This window comes from Pantherophis guttatus, chromosome 1 (assembly GCF_059756535.1).
Source record: "Pantherophis guttatus breed Tessera chromosome 1, ASM5975653v1, whole genome shotgun sequence".
NCBI lineage: Eukaryota > Metazoa > Chordata > Lepidosauria > Squamata > Colubridae > Pantherophis > Pantherophis guttatus.
In genome coordinates, this window is record NC_142063.1 from 272459558 (window position 1) to 272480464 (window position 20907).

Consider the following 20907-nt stretch of genomic DNA (forward strand, 5'->3'; position numbering starts at 1 on the left):
GAATTCATCTCGTTTTCTTTAAGCGCTTTCATTTTTTTTCACAATTTGCTCTTTTATTGCAGATGTACTTATTTAATGGAACCCTCCTTATATATTTCAAAATGCTAATAAGTTAGGTAGGAAAATGATGAAGATTCAGAATATAAATTTATTCATTCATTTATTCATTTAACAAAAGTATATAGTTACTCTGGGCAGTTATATAAATTTATAAAGCTAGCTAAATGTATTATATAGCTACTCTGGGCAGCAAGACATAACACACAATCAGATGAATGAAAAGTAACTAAATTGAGGCCATTATTTAAAAAAAACACCTTAGTGTAATGCAGGGGTAGGTTCTACTTACCTTTACTACCGGTTTGCAACGGGGCCGCGCATGTGTGCTCGCTTCGCTCACTCTTCTGCGCAAATCTTCTACACATGCAAGAAGCATTTTGATGACATCAGAGTCGATGGGCGGAGCCTCCCACCGGTTTTACTACGGGTTCTATAGAACTGGTGCGAACCGGAGGCAACCCACCACTGCTGTAATGTCTCCTCACCCCACATATATGCTAAGCTCCATTAATATCCCAGCCACAGTGCCTAAGGTTATGGTCTTCACAGGTCTTCATAACACTCTGGAAGGTCAAGAAGGTTGGTGTCATCTGAATCTCTGGGGGGAGGGAACAGATATTCCCTAAAGCAGAAGCCATATTTAGGTAGAGAGACTTTCTAGGACGCACCAGAAGGTACTGTTCACTGAGAAGACCCAGAGCCTGCACACTCTGCTAAATCTATTGGGTAGGCAGAAATCACTGGGGATGAGCAGTCCAAGTAATCTGGCCCAGTACCATAAAGGGCTTTAAAACTGACAACACGCACCTTGAAATATACTTACAAGCCTACAGGGAGACAGTGTCGTTCATGCCGAAATGGTGATATATAAGCATATCATAATGCATCCAATACTGCAGTCAAAACGTTTGAATTCTGATTTGTCAAAACGTTTGAATTTTCTTCAAAGACAGCTCCATGTAGACTACATTACAATGGTCCAATCAAGAGGCGATTAGGGAATACATGATTGTAAGCAGTGCCCCCCTGATGTAAGCACGGGTGCAACTAGATGCATTTATCACACCTTCCTAATCAAAAAAAAGCTGCCATCTGCTCCTCAAGGAATCACAAGGAGCGGGTGGCAATTGTAGTCCGGAGGAGCATTTGCACAAATATACCTTTGTGCCAGTTGCATTAATTCCTATTACTATCATCATAAAAATAACTCAGTTTAAAAAACAGTTGGCTTAAACTTTAAATACTGGTTGGAAGGTCTTACCTTGATTTTCCTCTGCAATACATTCTGTACACAGGTACACATGTGTACATCTGTACACATCCTGCCCAATGAGGTGGTCCTCGATTTATAACCACAATTGGGACCAGAATTTCTGTTGCTAAGCAAGGTGGTGGTGAAGTGAACTGAGACAAATTTTATAGCTTTTTTGCCCAAGTTTTGTTAAGCGAATCACTGCATTTGTTAAATGAATCATGCAATTGTTAAGCAAATCTGTTGTCTTCCCCAATGAGTATGCTTGTCAGAAGCCAGCTGGGAAGGTCACAAATGGTGATTAAATGATCCACGGATGTTACAATTATTGTAAATACATCCTGATAGCCAAGCACCTAAATTTTAATCACTTGAACCCTTGAGATGTTACAACAGTCAAAAGTGCAAGGACCAGTGATAAATTACATTTTTCAGTGTTGTTGTAACTTCAAACGGTCACTAAACCAACAGTTGTGAATTAAGGACTACTTGTATACAAATCATCAGATTTATGCAATAGAAATTAACCTAAAAATTGGGATTAATATACAATTCTTTGAATCTCAGTTACACTGTGCTTTTCTAAAAGAATACCAGCTATCAAGTCTCTGTCATGATTCATTACGTGTACAATATTTGACTATTCCATTTAAAAGTTACCAAGCTGCAATGTAATGTATTTAATGCAGTCTTATTTAAATATTGTTATCAAGTAACAACTAAATTGTTGCTTTACAAAAGAAACAGTACCATTTACTTCACAATTGAACTGAGCATAGCTAAAATGGAAACACGCAAGCAAAAATACATTTTTGTTAATACCCAACAGAAAGCACAATGTAATGCACATAATTTACAAGATTCAACTTGCACAATAAAACAAAAGAGTTTATTTACATATTGAAAAGGGACATATCAAGAAAAGGCAATAATTTTGGCAATGGTTTTGCTACTACTGGTTTGTAAGTACTAAACTCTTTCATCATGATCACCTCAGCCTAATCTGGAGCTTGATCTCTGACTTCTGAGGATACCAACCCAGGGGTGAAATCCAGCAGCTTCTGACAGGTTCTGGAGAACCGGTAGTGGACATTTTGAGCAGTTCAGAGAACCGGCAAATACCACGTCTGGCTGGCCCCCGAGTGGGGTGGGAATGGAGATTTTGCAATATCCTTCCTCCAGGAGTAGGGAGGGAATGGAGAATTTGCAGTATCCTTCACCTGCCATGCCCACCAAGCCACACCACGCCCACCAGCCACACCACGCCCACCAAGCCAACCCCACAGAACCAGTAGTAAAAAAATTTGGATTTCACCACTGTGCCAACCTTAAATATCATTTTGACAGTCAAGAATTTTGTTCCTACAAACAGGTCCCTAGATGATAATCTTACATTCTACAGCAAACAGAGCATATACACATATGTAAAGGCATTTGCTAACAAATAAATATAACGTTGAAGGTCACTGCTAAAATAAATTAGGGGGGAAAAACAAATGTGCACTTCCTACTTATGACTAGGCTTCAAGCTTATTAAAATCAAATGTCTTTAAAAATATATTTTATTATGTAACAGTCCTTTGAGTGACAGTATTTACAAACCACTAATTAAAGAAGGCTTCACACATGACAGCTTCCTACACACAGGAAAACCACAAGCTCCATGTGGTTCTGTGCATAACAGCAAGGAAATAAATGCATTTTGATAGTTCCTCCATTTGCTTACAGAAAGAAATAATATTACTTCAAACTGGCTTGTTGGCAAAGGCTTCTACAATATGTAAATATGGCAAAAGAGTTATCTATACAAGCACACTGAATTAATAATAAGGCTACAATCCTTACTGGGAGTAAGTCTCACAAAACACAATCAAACTTATTTTCACTCAACGCACAATTGCACTGTACAAGAATAAAACTTTATATAGACACACATTAAGAAAAAAATAGTTAATATTTTGAAAACTTCATTTGTTTTACAGAAAAAAACTTTTTAGATTGTCATGTCAAGTTAGCACAATGAAATAAGCACAGAGTTGTGCCTAAATCTGTAAACTGTGAAGTTTAAGGCACATATTTTATTAGTGCATAATTTTTAACTGTTCTTTAAGGCTAATTATATAGAGATATTTTAAAAGAACTGGCATTTAGGTCAATATACAGCACACCATGTGAGACAGCCAATTTTTGACCTTCCAAGTTAAGCAGATAGCGCCCTTGGGGGGGGGGAAGTACACAACTTTGTTTTTAAAAATGTGTACTCTTAGAGCAGTGGTGGAATTCAATATTTTTTTACTACCGGTTCTGTGGGCGTGGCTTGGTGGCTTGGTGGGCGTGGCAGGGGAAGGATGGGCGTGGCAGAGTGGGGTGGGAATCTCCATTCCCACCCCACTCTGGGGCCAGCCAGAGGTGGTATTTGCTGGTTCTCTGAACTACTCAAAATTTCCGCTACCAGTTCTCCAGAATCTGTCAGAACCTGCTGAATAGCACCTCTGTCTTAGAGGGAAGAAAAGGATGTACCAGTGATGTCACAGCCAGTATTCATTGTTATGGCAAAGTTTGGAGCAGAAATTCATGGCTTTATGTATTTGCTTTTCCCCTGACAATCCCTAACAGAGAAAACAACAAAACCAAGCTCTGATAATTAGGGCTGTTCATTTTTTTAAGGATGAAGTGGTTGCTTCAATTTCTGAGGCATACCGCACTCATTTTGCTCTTTAACTCCCTAGCCCAGGGGTGAAATGCTACCAGTTCAGGCCAGTTCGCCAGAACCGGTAGTAAAAATGCTACTAGTTTGCCAAAACCAGTAGTAAAAAAATGCTTTAAAAAGTAAAAAAAAAGTTGATTGTCGAAACTTTTTTTTTTACTTTGTTTAAACATTTTTTTACTACTGGTTCAGGCGAATAGATAGTTAAAAAATACTTTAAAAAAGAAAAAAAAAGGTTCCGACGATCAGCTGTGATAATCAGCTATGTGGCACAATCGTCAGAACTTTTTTTTTTTACTTTTTAAAGCATTTTTTTACTACCGATTGCCGGAACTGATATTTTTGTGTGAAGTGTGATAGTTTGTTTTTGAGCTCTGTATCACTCTGTGAGGTTCCTGATTGTTGCAGGGGCCATTTTGTGTGAAGTCCAGCTGCTTTTGCATTGTGCGTGAGTCAGTTGTGTAGCTTTTGTGTTATTTTTGTGTAAAGTGTGATAGTTGGTTTTCCTGGTCACATGACCAAGCCACACCCACCCAGTCACATGACCAAGCACGCCCACCTCACATGACCACCAAGCCACGCCCACCAAGCCACATCCACAGAACCGGTAGGGAAAATTTTTGAATTTCAACATTGCCACTACCTGATCAAAGAAGAGGTAATGAACTGCCCCAGCTGGGGCATTCATAAGTAAGTGGCTGAAAGGAAATTGCTGGAAGATATTGGATGATTGATTGCCTTTGGTTGTTAAACTAGGTTAGGCATGTTATGGGGCTAAAATTTCAATTTGAGTGTGGGGCCCCAAAACCAGGCTTGGAGCCACTGATTGTCCATTCCTTTAATTGGGAAATTAAAGTATTGCTTAGGGAAAGTGTATGCATAATCTCAGCCTTCAAGGAATAAAAATGCAAGTCACAGTTATATTTCTGAAACTGCCAGCAAAAATCAAATAAAACAAAAATATGCACATCATATTTTTCAACGGAAGCAATTTATACATTCATCAATGAAAACCTGTCAAGTATGATATGTGGTAGAAATCGGCCCTTAATACTGTTTTTTTTTTTTTTAAAGAAAACTGAACAGAACAGAACAAAAAAAAATAATCACGAGATCCCTAATGTGATGTTGGCAAAGCTGACTTCTACCAAAGTTTGAATTTTTTTTTTAAAAAAAATGTCAAGAACGGCTCATTAGAGGATCTGTTTGTGATGCTTTGAACATTCATTAATAGAGGCTTGGTAACAATTCTAGCCCTCAAGGCTGCAGAGGTAGAAAAGAAGGCGGTAGCCATGTCCTTTGGGGTCTGGACCACCAGACAAATTCCTACAGCTTCCATAAGGTGTCTGTACCATTTACTAATACATTCTAATACTGAAAGGAGCATCAAGCGATTAGTGCAGTTACTTTACCGTTAACATACGTCAAGACTTATTCCTCTAACTCCTGGAACTTTCTCAGCGGATTCCCAGTTTATAGCAACTAGAAAGTCTTTGGCCATCGGAAAAGGAGAAGGAGTCTCCTACATAGAAGGAGTCGTGACGGGAGTCCATGTGGAGGCAAGTCTAGCATGCACTGAGGCATCATACTGATTGTCAGCAATATCTGTGGATGCTCCATTGTCATAGAGGGGAGAGCCCGAAGAAGTCGTAGCGACGGAATGAGGAAGTGTGGGGTAGTGGGTTGTAGAGCCTCGCAAAAACTGGGATCCTATCCCACTGGACATCCCGCCTGACTGTGAAACGGGTGAGATGGTGCTGTTGCTCACGGACCACAAGTTGGGATATTGGCTACATAGAGAAAGAAAAAAAAACAGTTTTTCCATTTGTAGAAAGGCAGCCTTGTGAGCAAAAGTAATTTAACATATCATATACTTCTGCAAATTATGGCTCACTTCACTAGATATACTATTCTAAATATAGAATTTATTAACATCAACATGTTTGGGGAGGAAGGGGAGGAAGAAAAGTATGCATTTGAGTAAGGCACTGACAAGATGCAAACAAGAGGCATAGGCCTCCTTAATTCAAGTGAGTATTTTGCTGGATCACACAGTTAATATATAGCAGTGATGGCTAACCTTTTCCGCACCAAGTGCCCAAAGCGCATATGTGCACACCCGAACCCCCAAAATGCAATGCACATGTGCCCCCCATGTGCCCCCGTGCATGCACGCAGGCCCCCACATATACATCCCACCCCCACGCATGCGCGGCAAGAGATCCGACGACCAGCTGGCTGGCAGGAGGCGTGTGCATATGCGCTGCGCAGCTGAACTGGGGTGACGGCTCGCATGCCCACAGAGAGGGCGCTGCATGCCATCTGTGGCACGTTTGCCATAGGTCGCCATCACGGGTATATAGCAATAGCAGTAGCACTTAGACTTATATACCACTTCATAGAGCTTTACAGCTCACTCTGAGCAGTTTACACTCCAAGCATATTGCCCCCAAAAATCTGGGTTCTGGAGATTTTATCGATCCCCAGAAAGATGGTAGGCTGAATCAATCTTCAAATATGCAAATTTATGATGCACATAGATGTTGCCACCCCATTCCAAATCATCTTTTTGGCTTCAGAGGGAAAGTATTGCAAATCCCTCACGAGAAGTACTAAAGATTTTTGGAAAGCATTTTGCAATTTGGTTTTTAGTACTGACTGGTGTCAATATAAGTTCATGAGTCTCTCTCCAGTCCCAGATGCATAAGAAGCGTTTAAGCAGCTTATTTATTAATTTCCATTCACCAGCTACTAAAATGGAACTATCTGTAAACCTAGGCACAAAACTCAGCAGGATTTTCTTTTCTGAAAAACCTCATCAATATAGGAATCGGAACATTATATCAAATCAAAAATTTTATTGAGGTCATAAACTAGCAAATTATGAATACTGTACATATTGTTAATGATTCCTCCCTTTAATTACTAGCGTGAAGCAGTGTTCTTACACAATAAAGAAATTTCAGTTTGTAAAAGGAAGAAAGTATTTTAGGGAACTTTGCACTTGGGGATTTCCTGCAGATTAAAGATGTGTTACAGTATAGGTCAGGTTTGTTTACATATAATTCCTTCAGAATCTTGTGAATTGCCATATCACGCAAATGCCTTCTGTTGTTAGATGGAGTCTTTCCCTAGCCACATTTTTTATCCTCCTACAGAGCAATGTATTTATTTATTTAGCAAATTTACATGGCTACCCATCTCATAAACTCCATATTAAAAGGCATTTCATAAACTCCATAATAAAAGACCTATTACATACAAGCTCCTTAAGCAATTTTTTTTAAATGGCCATCAGCATCAGGGGAGAGAAAGGAAGTGAAAAAGTCAAGATAGTAGGCCTAGTGCAAACCCTTGGACTTGCAAGAAGTAGGATTGGCATTGGGGTGTTACATCCAGCATCTCGTCTTATATCTTAACCACTGAGCCACCATGCCGCCACTCTTTGTTGCCATAGGTGAAAATTATTTTTCACTTCCTCTCTTATATCCTTTTATATGTGTAGTAGGAGATCAGTGACTTAATATTATTGAAAACCCAAACTTTGAGTCTCTAACTCCCTCCCTTTGGTGAGTGTGAGCCAATACACTTTCCAGTTAAAAAATAGTGTAAAACTATATCACTAGTTCCATCCACAGCCTTTAAAGTGACTATTTCTGACTTACAGGAGGAAAAAAGAGATGTGCTTGGTGTGTGTGTGTGCTTGCCGACGTTTCGACGAAGTCTCATTCGTCATCTTCAGGCTGGTGTTTTCAGCTTCGTGCTTCTAGGAGCAATGTGTGATCGCAGCTATTTCTTCCTTTTAACTGCCACCCCCACTGCCACCCCCACTGCCTTTTAACTGCCACCCCCCACTGGCAGTTAAAAGGAAGAAACAGCTGCGATCACACATTGCTCCTAGAAGCACGAAGCTGAAAACATCAGCCTGAAGATGATGAATGAGACTTCGTCGAAACATCGCCAAGACACTTCCAATTTTACGCGGGAGAAAACCCGCGTAAAACAACCAAAGACATACACACACACACACACACACACACACGTGTATATATATATATATATATACATATATACATGTATGTCTTTGGTTATTCGGGTTTTCTTCCGCGTAAAATTGGAAGTGCTCCTAGAAGCACGAAGCCGAGAACACCAGCCTGAAGATGACGAATGAGACTTCATCGAAACGTTGCCACACCTCCAATTTTACGCGGAAGAAAACCCGAATAACCAAAGACCTACATACAAACACCCGCGAAAACCTCATAAAACATATATATATATATATGTGTGTGTGTGTGTGTGTGTGTGTGTGTGTGTGTGTGTGTGTATACACACATATAAAAGAATATAAGAGAGGAAGTGAAAAATAATTTTCACCTATGGCAACAAAGAGTGGCGGCATGGTGGCTCAGTGGTTAAGACACTGGGCTTGTTGGCGGGAAAGCCAGCAGCCCAGGTTCAAGACCCAAACTCAATGCAACGGGGTGAGCTCTTGTCCTCACCCCAGCTCCTGCCAACCTAGCAGTTTGAAAGCATACAAATGCAAGTGGTAAATAGATACCACTTCAGTGGGAAACTAACAGCATTCAGTGACGTCATGCTGGCCACATGACCACGGAAATGTCTTCGGACAACACTAGCTCAATGGCCTTGAAACAGAGATGAGTACCACCCCCTATAATTGGCAATGACTAGTGGAGTAAAATCCACAGGGACTTCTTTACCTTTATAGCCAAGTAGCTAGTATATCACAGACTAGCTGCTACCCTATCCTTGCAGCTAAAGAACACAACCACGCCACTCCTGCATAAATCATACTATACAAACAGTATTTGTGTACAAACTATTGGGTGCAGGGGGGTCACCTCCATGGGACTCATGCAGAAATGAATCTGTTTTTTCACAGAAGTTTCGTGGTCATGGAAGAGGGCTTACCTGGAGCTGGTTGGAGGACCGCTACTGTGATTCATAGGCAACATACTTGTTGGAGCTGGGACTCCTAAGCTGGACCAATTGTCATGGCTTTGGAGCATAGAAAGGCATGCTGAAGAACTGTCTCCATAGGCTGCTGCAAAAGCAAGCATTTTGTGTAAGAACATTCCATACTTTCAAATACAATACCTGAATATGACCTTCATCAGTATAATTGAATTCATTAGGAATTGTTAGAATGTATTTGCTTTTCTAGCAATGATATAAGGACGTTTAAGAATACTGCATTTGGTTCTACATAAATATCGAATATCATTTTGCAACCGTATTAGTATAGACCCAAAGCAGAGATCAATTCTGTATATTTAGCCCACAGAGTTTCAACAGACCAGGGATTATCAACTTTTCAAAAGTAATATACAACCTTCTTAGCCTTTTTTTGAGTCATTACTCTATAATCAGGTTTGAAAGAAATGAGCAAAACATCATTTTCATACCAACAAAATCCAAGTCCTTTTTATAAACAGAAAGAGATCATAAGATAAAAATATTTTAAAAAATAAACAATCTGTTGCGGGCATCTGAAATAAGAAGAAATGCTCTCTTAGAACTCTCTCAGAGAGCTGTGATGGCAAAGTGGTTAGAATGCAGTATTGCAGGTTAACTCTGCTGACTGCCAGCAGTTTGATCCTGACTGAGTCAAGGTTGACTAAGCCTTCCATCTTTCCAAGGTCAGTAAAACGAGGACACATATTGTTGGGGTCAATATGCTGACTCTGTAAACCACTTAGAGAAGGCTGTAAAGCACTATGAAGTGGTATTTAAGGGCTAGTGCTAGTGCTAGTGCTAAATGGCTCAAAACCAAGTATATAGTTTAGATTTACCTCAGATTCACCTTTCTTACAATCACCTAGCTGGAAATTTTAGGACTTATTAGGCACCTAGACTCTTTAAAACTGCTAATGAAACTGACTGCATATTGTAATTGAAAATATTATCTAGAATTGTGTCTGAAAATCAAAAGCCTTGCAATTTCCTATATGAGTCTCTTACCCTGACTGTTTCCACTTTGGAAAGCAGAATCAGTGCCTCTTTTTATTAAATCCCAGTACCATAAAGGTGAAAATAACAGTACCATCATAGCAGGCCACATTCTCACAAAAATCTGATTTTAAGTAAGATATAAGTCTTTTACTGCAAACCAAAGATTTAATAAAATGATCTACCCACTATTAATAGTGAACTCTTTTGTAGACTATTCAAAACATTTAACAATTATTTGAAAAACATTTTTAAAAAAAACAAAACTTTACTTTTATTTTTAGGATTCAGATGGTTAGTGAAATCTCATTTCTGTCGATCTCAACAGATGTTACAATTCCTACAGCTCATTAAGATGGATAATCTATCTAGCTATATCTATCTATCTATCTATCTATCTATCCATCCACCCATCTATTCCTATATCTATATATAGATAGCACGGATGATGTTACCAAGTTAGGATAATGACATGTCTGCAAGAAAACAAGCAAGCTCAGAGAGCACCAAAGACCCCACATATATCTATATCTATCATTATCATCATCATCATCATCAATCAATCAATCATCTATCTACCTCATCTTGAATTAATCCATTGCAGGATTGAAGATTGCATATGCACCATAATCTATATGCTGGTCAAATACAGTTTGTATAAATGTTTTCCAACCTCTCAATCTAAAGCTAAAAGAGGATGACCGGCCCAAAGTAGCCAGACAGCTTTCATCAGTGTTAGAACTTGACTCTTCTGCTGCTAATCCAGCATTTTAAATGCTACACCACATTAAATCAGATTTTGATCTAGCCTTTACCACCCAGGACTGAACTAATGGGCCTACAGATGTTGCTGAATTACAACTTTCATGGCTCCAAATATAATAGTCTACAAGGAGGACAGTGAGATTTGTAGTTTAAGACTTTGGAGGGTCACAGATTCCACACCTAATTCACACTGAGATCTGTTAGTATCGTATGACATCAAAAAACTGGAGGACACCATAAAGTACTTACTTGGAGAATTGGTTCTATGGGTGTATGGATTTGGATAAGGGGCAGGACGGTGATTTCTTAACGATGGATACCTTTCACAACTGTGAGCAGGAGAGAGTGACAGAGATGTGCCAAATTGGGAATGAGGACTGGCAGGAGGACAAAGAGTCCCTGTTCCAGGAATTAGCCAACCGCCTACTGTAAAAATATGAATAATATCATTTCACCGATATATAGCAGGATTATTTGTCCAAGATGACAGCAGGTTGTTTGCACACATCAATCCTGGAATGTCAAACCTATTTTTAACTCACATTGAAACAATACAAATGGATTTCAAGCTCTTCTTGTCTCCCCCAATAACTTGTGGCTATAAATAGCTTTGTTGTGGTGCCATTACGGCGTATTTACCCATCTCTGCTGATCAGTGGTCTGCCATAAGTGAAACATTGCGACAATAACATTCCTACACATTAAAGCAAGAAAACTCAAAACGAAAGTACCATCAGGAATAATTTCAAGTCACGAACATAAGATTATTATACCCTCACATCTCTTATTGCTATATCCTAATCTGGGAGGTAATCAGAAGAAACAATTAAACTGTAATCTTTTGTATCTAATAGCTTTGAAGAAGCAATGTGAAAACAGCAAAACAGCCTAGTAAACTTACATTTGAATAAATGGTAGTCATGGCTCTCTATGGAGAGAAGGGTGGAAGAATGACACAGTCTGTGTCACGGTGGAAACCATCTTAGTTACATTCTGTGTGGAACTTTACTATATTGGTATGAAAGAATGGGAATTAAGCCTGTAATGTCAGACTAGATTTTCTGTCATTTATTACATCGCTGTGATTACAAGGGAGATATTCACAAAGCAGCATGGTCATTCTGGATATTTAGAGTGTGAAACTTCAATAAAGGGAAGGGTTCTGCTAATATTTGTAATTAACCTAATCAAGATTCTGATCTTTTTAAAACTTTGTGCTGTTGTCAACAATCTCTGTCTCAAAGATTACTGAACTCTGTCTGAAAAACATCAGTGAGATTTCGGTGGGGATATTCCAGACTTTGCATGGATTGATACATTTGACCAGTTGATTGATACATTTGAACAAATTACACCAGCTTTTTTCTTATCCCACTTAATTTCAATAAGAGAGACACAGAAAACGATCTTGTTTCATGGCTAATATTTTAGGTGCTTTAAGAGAATAGTTTTTCTACATTTAGTAAGTATAAAATCCTATTTTTTTGAAATGTATATGAGGAAAACAGCAGAGATCGAGTTTCTGCAATTCCAAGTCACAATTTTAGTCCACATCACATGGTATTTTCAACACTGGTTAATGGTGGTTTCCCCAAATTAGCAGGAATCTTTCCAATTCTATTTGAAATGACAGTAATTGAACCAGGGACTTGCAGCACACAAAGTATATATTCAACTACTGTGCTATGAGTCCATTCAAAATCAGAATACATTTCATTGCTTAATCATCTGATACCCTAAAACAGAGCTTCTCAATTTTGGCAACTTCAAGCTATGTGCTGACTGGGGAATTCTGGGAATTGAAGTCCACCTAGCTTAATGTTGCCAAGGTTCAAAAGCACTGCCCTAAAATATCTAGAGATCCAGGAATGCGGAATCTCCCACAGTCCTTTGTCTCTGATATTTTTTTCTTGGTTCTCAATGTTCAGAAAGAGAAATAGGTCGAGGACATTACAGTATTTACAGTCTTGGGCATCAGGAATGTAAAATTATAATACCACTTCTCAGGATGAAGTAAATTGCAGTACACATTTTTTTTAAAAAAAGAAAGCCTTCTAAAAGATACAAATTGTTGGCGAAGATTATATTTTATGAAATATATATTCATGCATTTTATATTCATAACAAAATACAACTGATACTGGAACAAAACTGCTTTGAGAGTTTTCCATATGGCAATGGTATAACAAAAATATAACTTTCAGAAGAGAGTTTAGACATACATTGTGAATATTGTGATTGCTGACTGTCTCCCATTTCATCCATCATGTCTTTGTGATCACTTCTGTCAAAGAAACACAATTTGTTAGCAAAAGTATTAAACAGTCTAATGAAAATGCTATTAAAAGCAAACAACGGATCTCACCTTTCTTTTGCATCAAGGAAAGCTTTTGCAAAGGGGTTATATTTTATCTTTAATGCTGTTATCTACAAAAAAATGAAGAAAATATTTCAAATTCAGATGTAATTTTAATTATTTCATTGTTAATTGAAAAGATAATTCAGCAGCATTACTGTTAATTCCAGTAAGGTTTTTGCAATTAATTCTGGTGGGAAAAAGCCCAGAATGAAATTATTAAAACTACCAAGGCTATAAGAGGAGGCTTTGAAATCCTCTACAATGTCTCCTCTTTGCCTTACTAAGATGCCTGGTTTTATTATCCTATTAAGGAAGTACATAAAAGGGACGTAGAGTGGAGGGAGGATACACTAAAAAGTTATAAAAAGTGTCAGGTTCCGGATAAAAAGGGGATAATATATTGGAAGAACAAATGATTATTTTATTAAGAAATGAGCTATTGTTTCAGCATGGAGAATTTAAATGCAAAGGATTTATATCATAGTTCTACCCATTGTTCAATGAAATATAGACCCACCCTAAAAATTTGAAACAATTATGTATAAACAATTAAGAGATTAATTAACTACTTGATCTTGCTAGACTTTAGCATGCTATACATTAATATGATTTTTAAAAATTAGTTGGTAATCATTAGCACTTAACTAATTTAAGTGCTTTACCTCATTACAATTCATCATATAGGCTTCAACACGGAAGTTGTGTTTACAGACAAGAACTTTATTTCTCTCTCTGGAGGACCTAAACATTTATTCAGAATCTATTAAAGCATAATGAGTTACTGTATAATCAATGCTGATGTGTTTTGATGGAATCAAAGTGGGCAGTAATAAATATTAGAAGCTAATGCAGGCACAAAACAGCAGATAGAAAAAAAGTGTTTTACAAAAAAATTAATGGTTATTATTTTTATAGGAGGATCACAACATGACAAAGAATAAGAGTTCAATAAGTGTATCTATGTAGGTCTCCTATTACTTCATTGATATATTAGCTGATTAGGACAATTCAGTTGTATATTTAAAAATGTAGGTTTTAAACAATCTTTCAGTTTGTATATTATGATAAATTGCTTAGTGCTGTCAATAATCAAGGCTGTGTGGATTCAAAGTACTTTTTAAAAAATGATTTGCATAATACAGATATTTTCTACATTAAATAATGATAGTATGTATTGAGAATCAATACACTTTCATTATCTTTTCATCAGACTCATTGAATAAGCCCATTATGTCTCAGATACTGGTCCTATATAAATCTTCTTGGAAATCAATTCCATATAATCAAGTGGTGTTAAGTTGCAATTAAATTGTGCTTAGTAATATAAACAAAATAAGGAGGTGATTATTGATAAAGTCTTGAGGTTAACTGAAACATTTTCCAAACAAGCAAAAATATCAGAAGACCTCTTTTCTTTTCTTTTCTTTTTACTCAAAGAGCAGAATGCTTCCAGTTGAAACGATCACTTGATATTCTCCTGAAAGTATAACAAGAGTAGTTCTTGTTTTTGATGGCCAAAATAAACCAGTATCGAAGAATTGTATCTACCTTACTTCATTGCTACAATCTTTTTATGCTTAAGACATTTCTCCTACTTTCTAGCAATTCCATTTCTTTAAGTACTCACTGGAAGTGAACAATTACTGCATCTCCTTTGTAGCATCTTTTAAAATTCTTGCAAACAGCCAGCATACCCCTAATTTTAACATCCCCCTTCTCACTCCATGTCCCTTTACTACTTTGAAGGAGAGCAATCCATGCAGGCTCTTCCACACTTTATGCCTACCTCTTCGTTCTGGTAAGCGGTCACAGCTATAAACTGTGTCTCTGGGAAGGAATGGCTGGTGATCATTCGCTGAGGGCCACCAACTCTCACTATGTGAATCCTAGGCTCATACTTGTGCAAGGAGTTCAACATGATCTGTTGGTGTAAAGAACAACAGAAACAAGCATTGAAAGAGTGATAAACAACACTATTCTAAGACGGCAACATCAATTATAGCCAATGGTTTTGGCTTTTTAATAAGAAGAGAACAAATTTGCTGACTTAAATCTAAAAAAAAAGTAAGAGTCCAGACCTCAGTGGCTGTTTTACCTTTTGTCTTTCCAGATGAACAATCAAAACAGGAACATTATATCTACACTTACTTTTCAATTTTATCCCAGGGTAGGAAAGCAACATTAATAGTCTTGAAATAAACTAAGATATTAAATCATTTAAAATTGATTTATTATCTTGGATTATTTCAAAACTGATAACTACATTTTGCCAAACTAATTAAATGTTTATAATTTGATTTTCATCTTTCATTATTGAGGGAGGAATGAAAAAATTCCATGCACAGAGCTTTATTCATTTCTCAGAAAGCATTCATTTCTCATAAAAGCTACCACTGCAACATTTTATAAATTGACCATAATACAAAATACCCATAAAACTGATCCGTTGTTTTTTTTATGCAGACAATTTAAGTAATACATTTTCCTAGTAAAGTAAGGGGAAACTTCTTTTTTAGCTGAGTTCCTTAATGACTGTCATAGCAGTCACTAAACATTCACTCAATAAAGGAAATATTAGCTTTGGAATCTCATCAGAACCAAAGTCTTTTTAATAACAACAACAAACTATAACCAACCAAAAGGCTCTTTGGGATCATGTTTGGTGCCTATCACACCCTATAGGATTATTTTTAAAGATTTTTTTAATCCTGCATTTATTATTTTTATAAGTAACTGAAGGCAGCAAACACACCTCTTTCCTCTTCCTATTTCCCCCTATAACAACCCTGTGAAGTGAATTGGGCTGAGAGAAAGTGACTGGCCCAAAGTCAGCCAGTCGGCTTTCATGTCTAAGGCAGAATTAGAACTCAGTCTCCTGGTTAATAGCCTGATGCCTTAACTTATCTCATTTTTTTTCTTTTATAAGAAACTTAAACTACTAAAAGGCATAGTTAGCTGGTGCTAACAATAATAATAATTGGAGAACAATAATAATGTGTAGTCTTGGTTAAAGAGAAGGGAATGGTTCCTCTGTAATTAAAACTATAACTTTTAACTTTGTTTTTTAACTAGCACAGTACATGGCATATTCATGCCCACTACTGGAACAAACATCATACAAACTACACAGGTTACTAGTTAGGCATCTCATTTTACTATCAGATTTAACAATTTCGCTAATATATATTATGGTATCAGAAATACTGTTGAGAACCAGGCTGAAAATGTACATTTGTACTACAATATACAACTAAATCTTTCTAAATATCAGTGATCAGCATGCTACTGTAAGTGACTTGAAAAAAGTATCTGAAAATTGATTGAAACTTTCTTGTTACCAGATTGAATGCTAACCTGTCATCTTTGTCTCTTAAAAAAATACAGGTATTAGCCACTGAAATATTTACATAACAGTTTCACATGACTAACTTTCCATGCCTGGTTATACATCTTTATGACGAAAGGACAATGAACAGAAAAATAGCTATTAACATGCCCTATGATCACAATAAGTGAATGTGAATTGTCAATGAAAACATGCTTTGACATTTCCAAAATTTTACTAGCTGTTGGTCCTACAACTAGTTTTTTTCTGTTCACAAAGAGAAACATATTAATAAAATTATCATTAAGATTTTCTCAGCAATCATATATTCTGTTGCTGCCATTATTACATATTGCCATATTACCCCCAAACTCTTACTAAATTGGCCTTGGATTATCACTTTGGTTAGTCTTTATGTGGCTTGCAAATATGCTGAGAAAGGGGCATGTCACACATCACTTTCTCCAAATTGTCTTTATACTTATTTCGGGATAACACCCTAGGTCTAAGCATGTTGACCCTGACAGAAATATGCAGCACCAGATTTTGGCACCCAACCATTGCATCCATTTTCTGCATTAATATTAAAACTGTGTAAGAAAACACTACAGAAGTTTCCTCTGCGGCTAATTTTGTCCTATAAAAATACAAGTTAAATAGAGCATCCCTCCAGTCCAGAACAGGAGACAATTTTGTTAAAATATTTTCAAGCCATGCCTTTTGTTCTTATGGAGTTCCCAAGAAAATTTGTGCTATATGATCTTGTTTTGCATTACACTGCCACACAGACCCCACAAGACTCTGGTTCAAAATTTAATTTGATAGCAATTAGGGTAACAGTTCCAGGATTCAGGACTGGCGCAAGATATCTGGTTGCTCAAAAAAAAAATACTCTAAATGTCCATGAAAAATAATTAACAATTACAAATCTTTGGTTTTAAATCAAATCAATTTCTGAGGGCAGGCTATTTCACTTTTCTTAATTATAGGACTAGAATACCAAGTAATTTCTAGGTACCAGCCTCCAAATTGGTTAAATCAGGTCTCCTTACAAATATATGTAAGTGCATCTACAAAAGTGAATTTTGTAGATGCCAATTCTCTGGGTCTCAAACATACAAATAGCTGAGACTGTGTTTCATTCTAAGAGAGAAATACAAACACACATTGCCAGTACATTATCTTTTGACACACACCCCTCCAAATTTTTATTGTGTCATTGTTGCTGCATGCTGTTTAAGTTCCTAACACACCTGAATCCAGGTTTTAAATGATCTTAAATTTATACATTGTCTCAAAAATTGAGCAACACAGTTTAAGTAACACATACAGAAGCTTAAGAACATTTAAAGCTTTCTTGGATGACAGTCCATTTCAACAGTCAATGCAATATCCTACATTGGCCAATGAATAATATTTAACACCTCTGATGGACATAGCTTATGCCATACTAAAATATGTTCAATTTCTCATTTTTTTCAAGCTTGTAATACTAGTTTTGGATTTCCTTTTCTGCTCAACAGACCCCATCACCCTCTTGCAAATTGTGCACGCACTATAATTTGTAAGCATGAATCTATCTTGAGAGCTCCAGATGAAAAGAGAGCAGTCAATTTCAGATCCATAAGACTGTGTGCAAAGCACCAGCCTTTCAAGGCAAGTACCCAGATATGACAAATTTACAAAGAGGGTTTATAAATCCAGGCTACAGAACCCAGGACACAAGAACAAAACACATTTCTCCCAATCTCCTTTAGGCTACACATCCCCTTACACAGAATAAAACAGTTGAAGTTGGTTTCCTAGGATGCTTTCGCAGGGAAGGGGACGCTCAGAAAGCAGCCAAAAGGGTTAAGAAGATCCCACAACGAGGGACCTCTGTAAAATATTTTCCAGATTTCTAAACTGAAAAATAAAAGGCGGCTGAAGCCTTAAGAATGGCTATTTAAAAGGCAACTCTCCCAAACTCTCAGGACTGGCATCGAAGGTGTTTTCAGAAGGCGCTTTACAAGCGCTACACATTCGGCCTCCGTTTCTTCTGCAGCAGCCTAACCCTACGGAGTGAACTGGACCTGCGGCCCTCTCCCCAAAGCACCTTGCAGCTTCTTCTGCCCCCAGCCCGTGGTTGTTTGGGTGCCCACTCCTGCCCGCAGGAATCCTTCCCTTCCATTTCCACGCGCGCCTTCCTCACCTGGCCTCCCCCGTTGAGCTTATTGGTGAGCTTGACCTTGCTGAAGGACACGGGCGCCTTCATCCAATGGGCGCCGAAGTTGGGCGAATCCGGGTGGATGTAGACGCAGCTCGGGGCCTGCGGCTCAGGTTTGCCGCCCGGCACCCATTCGCCGTTGACGTACTTCCAGCGGTGATTGTCTGCAGCCACAAAATCCAGCAGGAAGGAGTACATGGCGTTGGGGTCGAGCCCGGAGACGCTGGCCTTCAACACGGGGAACATTCGCCTGCAGGGAGGAAGACGCAAGGAGCGAGGAAAGGCGGGAGAAGACGCCGGCGGCGCGGCCTTTCGAGCCAGGCCTAGGCGGCTGACGTCGAAGGCCTTTTCTGCCCAAAAAACAGACCCTCCTCCGCCCCAAGTCGAGCAGGCCTCGCCGTGCCTTTGGAATCCAATGTAAAGGGAACCCCGCTTCGGTTTGCAGCCCGAAGCTACCATTACATACGAGCGCAGGCGATTGAACTCCTTGGGTTGGATTCCCAAATGAACACGCATTGGTAGGACCAGGTTATATTACTTATATTTATAAACGGGGAGGGGATTCCCATCTCACCCTTAGAAAAGAGGCCTTTGAAATCCATGGGACCAGGGCCGGATTTTCCTAAAGGCTAACTAGGCTTCAGCCTAGGGCTTCAAGATCAAGAGGGGCCTACATTCAAATTGTTAGCAAAATTAAAATTACACTTTCACTATAGGTGAAAGGGCCTCATAAGTGGAATAGCCTAGGGCCTCTTTTCATCTAAATCCGGCCCTGCATGGGACATAACTAGTGAATAGCATTAATTTGGAAGGAGGCTCCTCCCTGGCCAAATGACAAGTGAGGGTGTCTTACATGGATTCTATCTTTTTGTTTCTAAGGAATAAACAGTTTTAGGGATGAGATGCAAATGCTGAAAAATGTAGCCCTGTAGGATATGGCCACCAAAGCCGTGCTTTGTTCTCAGGTTGTGGAAGTAAATTCCGATTTAAGTCATTTTGAAGGATGCACTTTGATCCTCCCTTTGATTTGGGAGAGTCCTCTCCACTTCGGGGAAATTCACTTGCATATTAGAGGTACAGGTTCGTAGACTTATACTTTGGATTACAAAAAGGGAAAATTTGGGTTTTAATTTCCTTTTTTTTTAGTAGTCTTCCGTTGGTTGTGATTGCAAGCTTTCAAAAACAGGCTAGAAGGCCCACATAAATTTTTTAAATGGAGACATCATCAGAGTTCAAATTAATTATGGAATGGAAGGTAATCTTCAAAAAAGACTGATGGAGTCTTACTAGAGTTGAAATTCTGACACCACAATAAAATCCTGTACCCCACTAGGAAAATGAGTGTTGCTGCCTTCCCATGAGGGAGTTTCTCATATCTTGAATGGAAACTCAGGCTGCGGTCCTCCTGCTTTACAAATTGACTGGACAGGATTGCATAGGTTAAGGGCTACAAGAGGAGAGGAAGGGGAAGGGAATAAAGAAGACTGAGAGACTGCAGGATGACTGGTGGACAGATTGTAGAAGAGACCGTGAAGGGGTGCCAATGGTCAAGGGACAAAAGGGAGACATTAAGAGGTATGTCCCAAGAAAAAAATGGGACTTGGGAAAGATCACTGAGGGGATTTCCTCTATTAGCTACTATAAGCAATTGGGAGCACAAGACTTCCAATGCCTTTGGGTGACTGATTTCCTGAAGTCCAGGGCAACAATTGAATGAACACAGGAGAAAGCAAAGGGGGAAGGGGGAAGCAACCTGAAAGCATCAATACATTACTGTCTTTCCTCCTACCTGCCATTTTTGGTGACAATCATCTCATTGGTGAGTTCTTTGAAGCGCAACCACAGTTCGCTGTCCTCTAGAGTGACTCGCAGCTCCCTCTCGGTAGGATCCCCCTTTTCTCTGCCAGCCTGTAACTCATTCTCCACGGCGCTCAACAGATGATCCACTTGATACTGCAGACTCTTTCCAGAGCTGTCCGTGGTTGGAGACCCCATCTTACTGACCACCCACCAAGCCCCCTTTAATACCAAGATCCTTCTCCAGTCTTTTGGTACCAGCTCTCCGCCTTGGAAAAATTGTCAGAAGAAGCCCCACAACAGGCTGTAGTGAGGGAGGTCAAAAGCACCCTAAAAGTAGACGGTGGGGCGTGGGACAGGTCTGCAGTTTGGGGGCAGAAGGGTTAATTCCACTTGACCTCTCTGGTCCACGCCACTTGAAACGAAACTAGTTAAACAGGGGAGCAATTAAGCCCCTGGTATA

At 38.7% G+C, this 20907-nt stretch overlaps 1 protein-coding gene across 1 annotated transcript; it reads right to left on the minus strand.

The window, feature by feature from the left end:
- Window positions 1-2179: 2179 nt before the first annotated feature.
- On the minus strand, window positions 2180-20896 carry TBXT (T-box transcription factor T). The gene is made up of 8 exons (XM_034428498.3): window positions 20437-20896; window positions 18633-18897; window positions 14903-15037; window positions 13123-13184; window positions 12980-13041; window positions 11007-11183; window positions 8955-9087; window positions 2180-5809 (listed from the first exon to the last, which is right to left on the minus strand). Exons 1-8 carry the CDS (start codon window positions 20640-20642, stop codon window positions 5542-5544), a joined length of 1308 nt encoding a protein of 435 aa, XP_034284389.1. The 5' UTR covers window positions 20643-20896; the 3' UTR covers window positions 2180-5541.
- Between the last annotated feature and the right edge of the window lie 11 nt (window positions 20897-20907).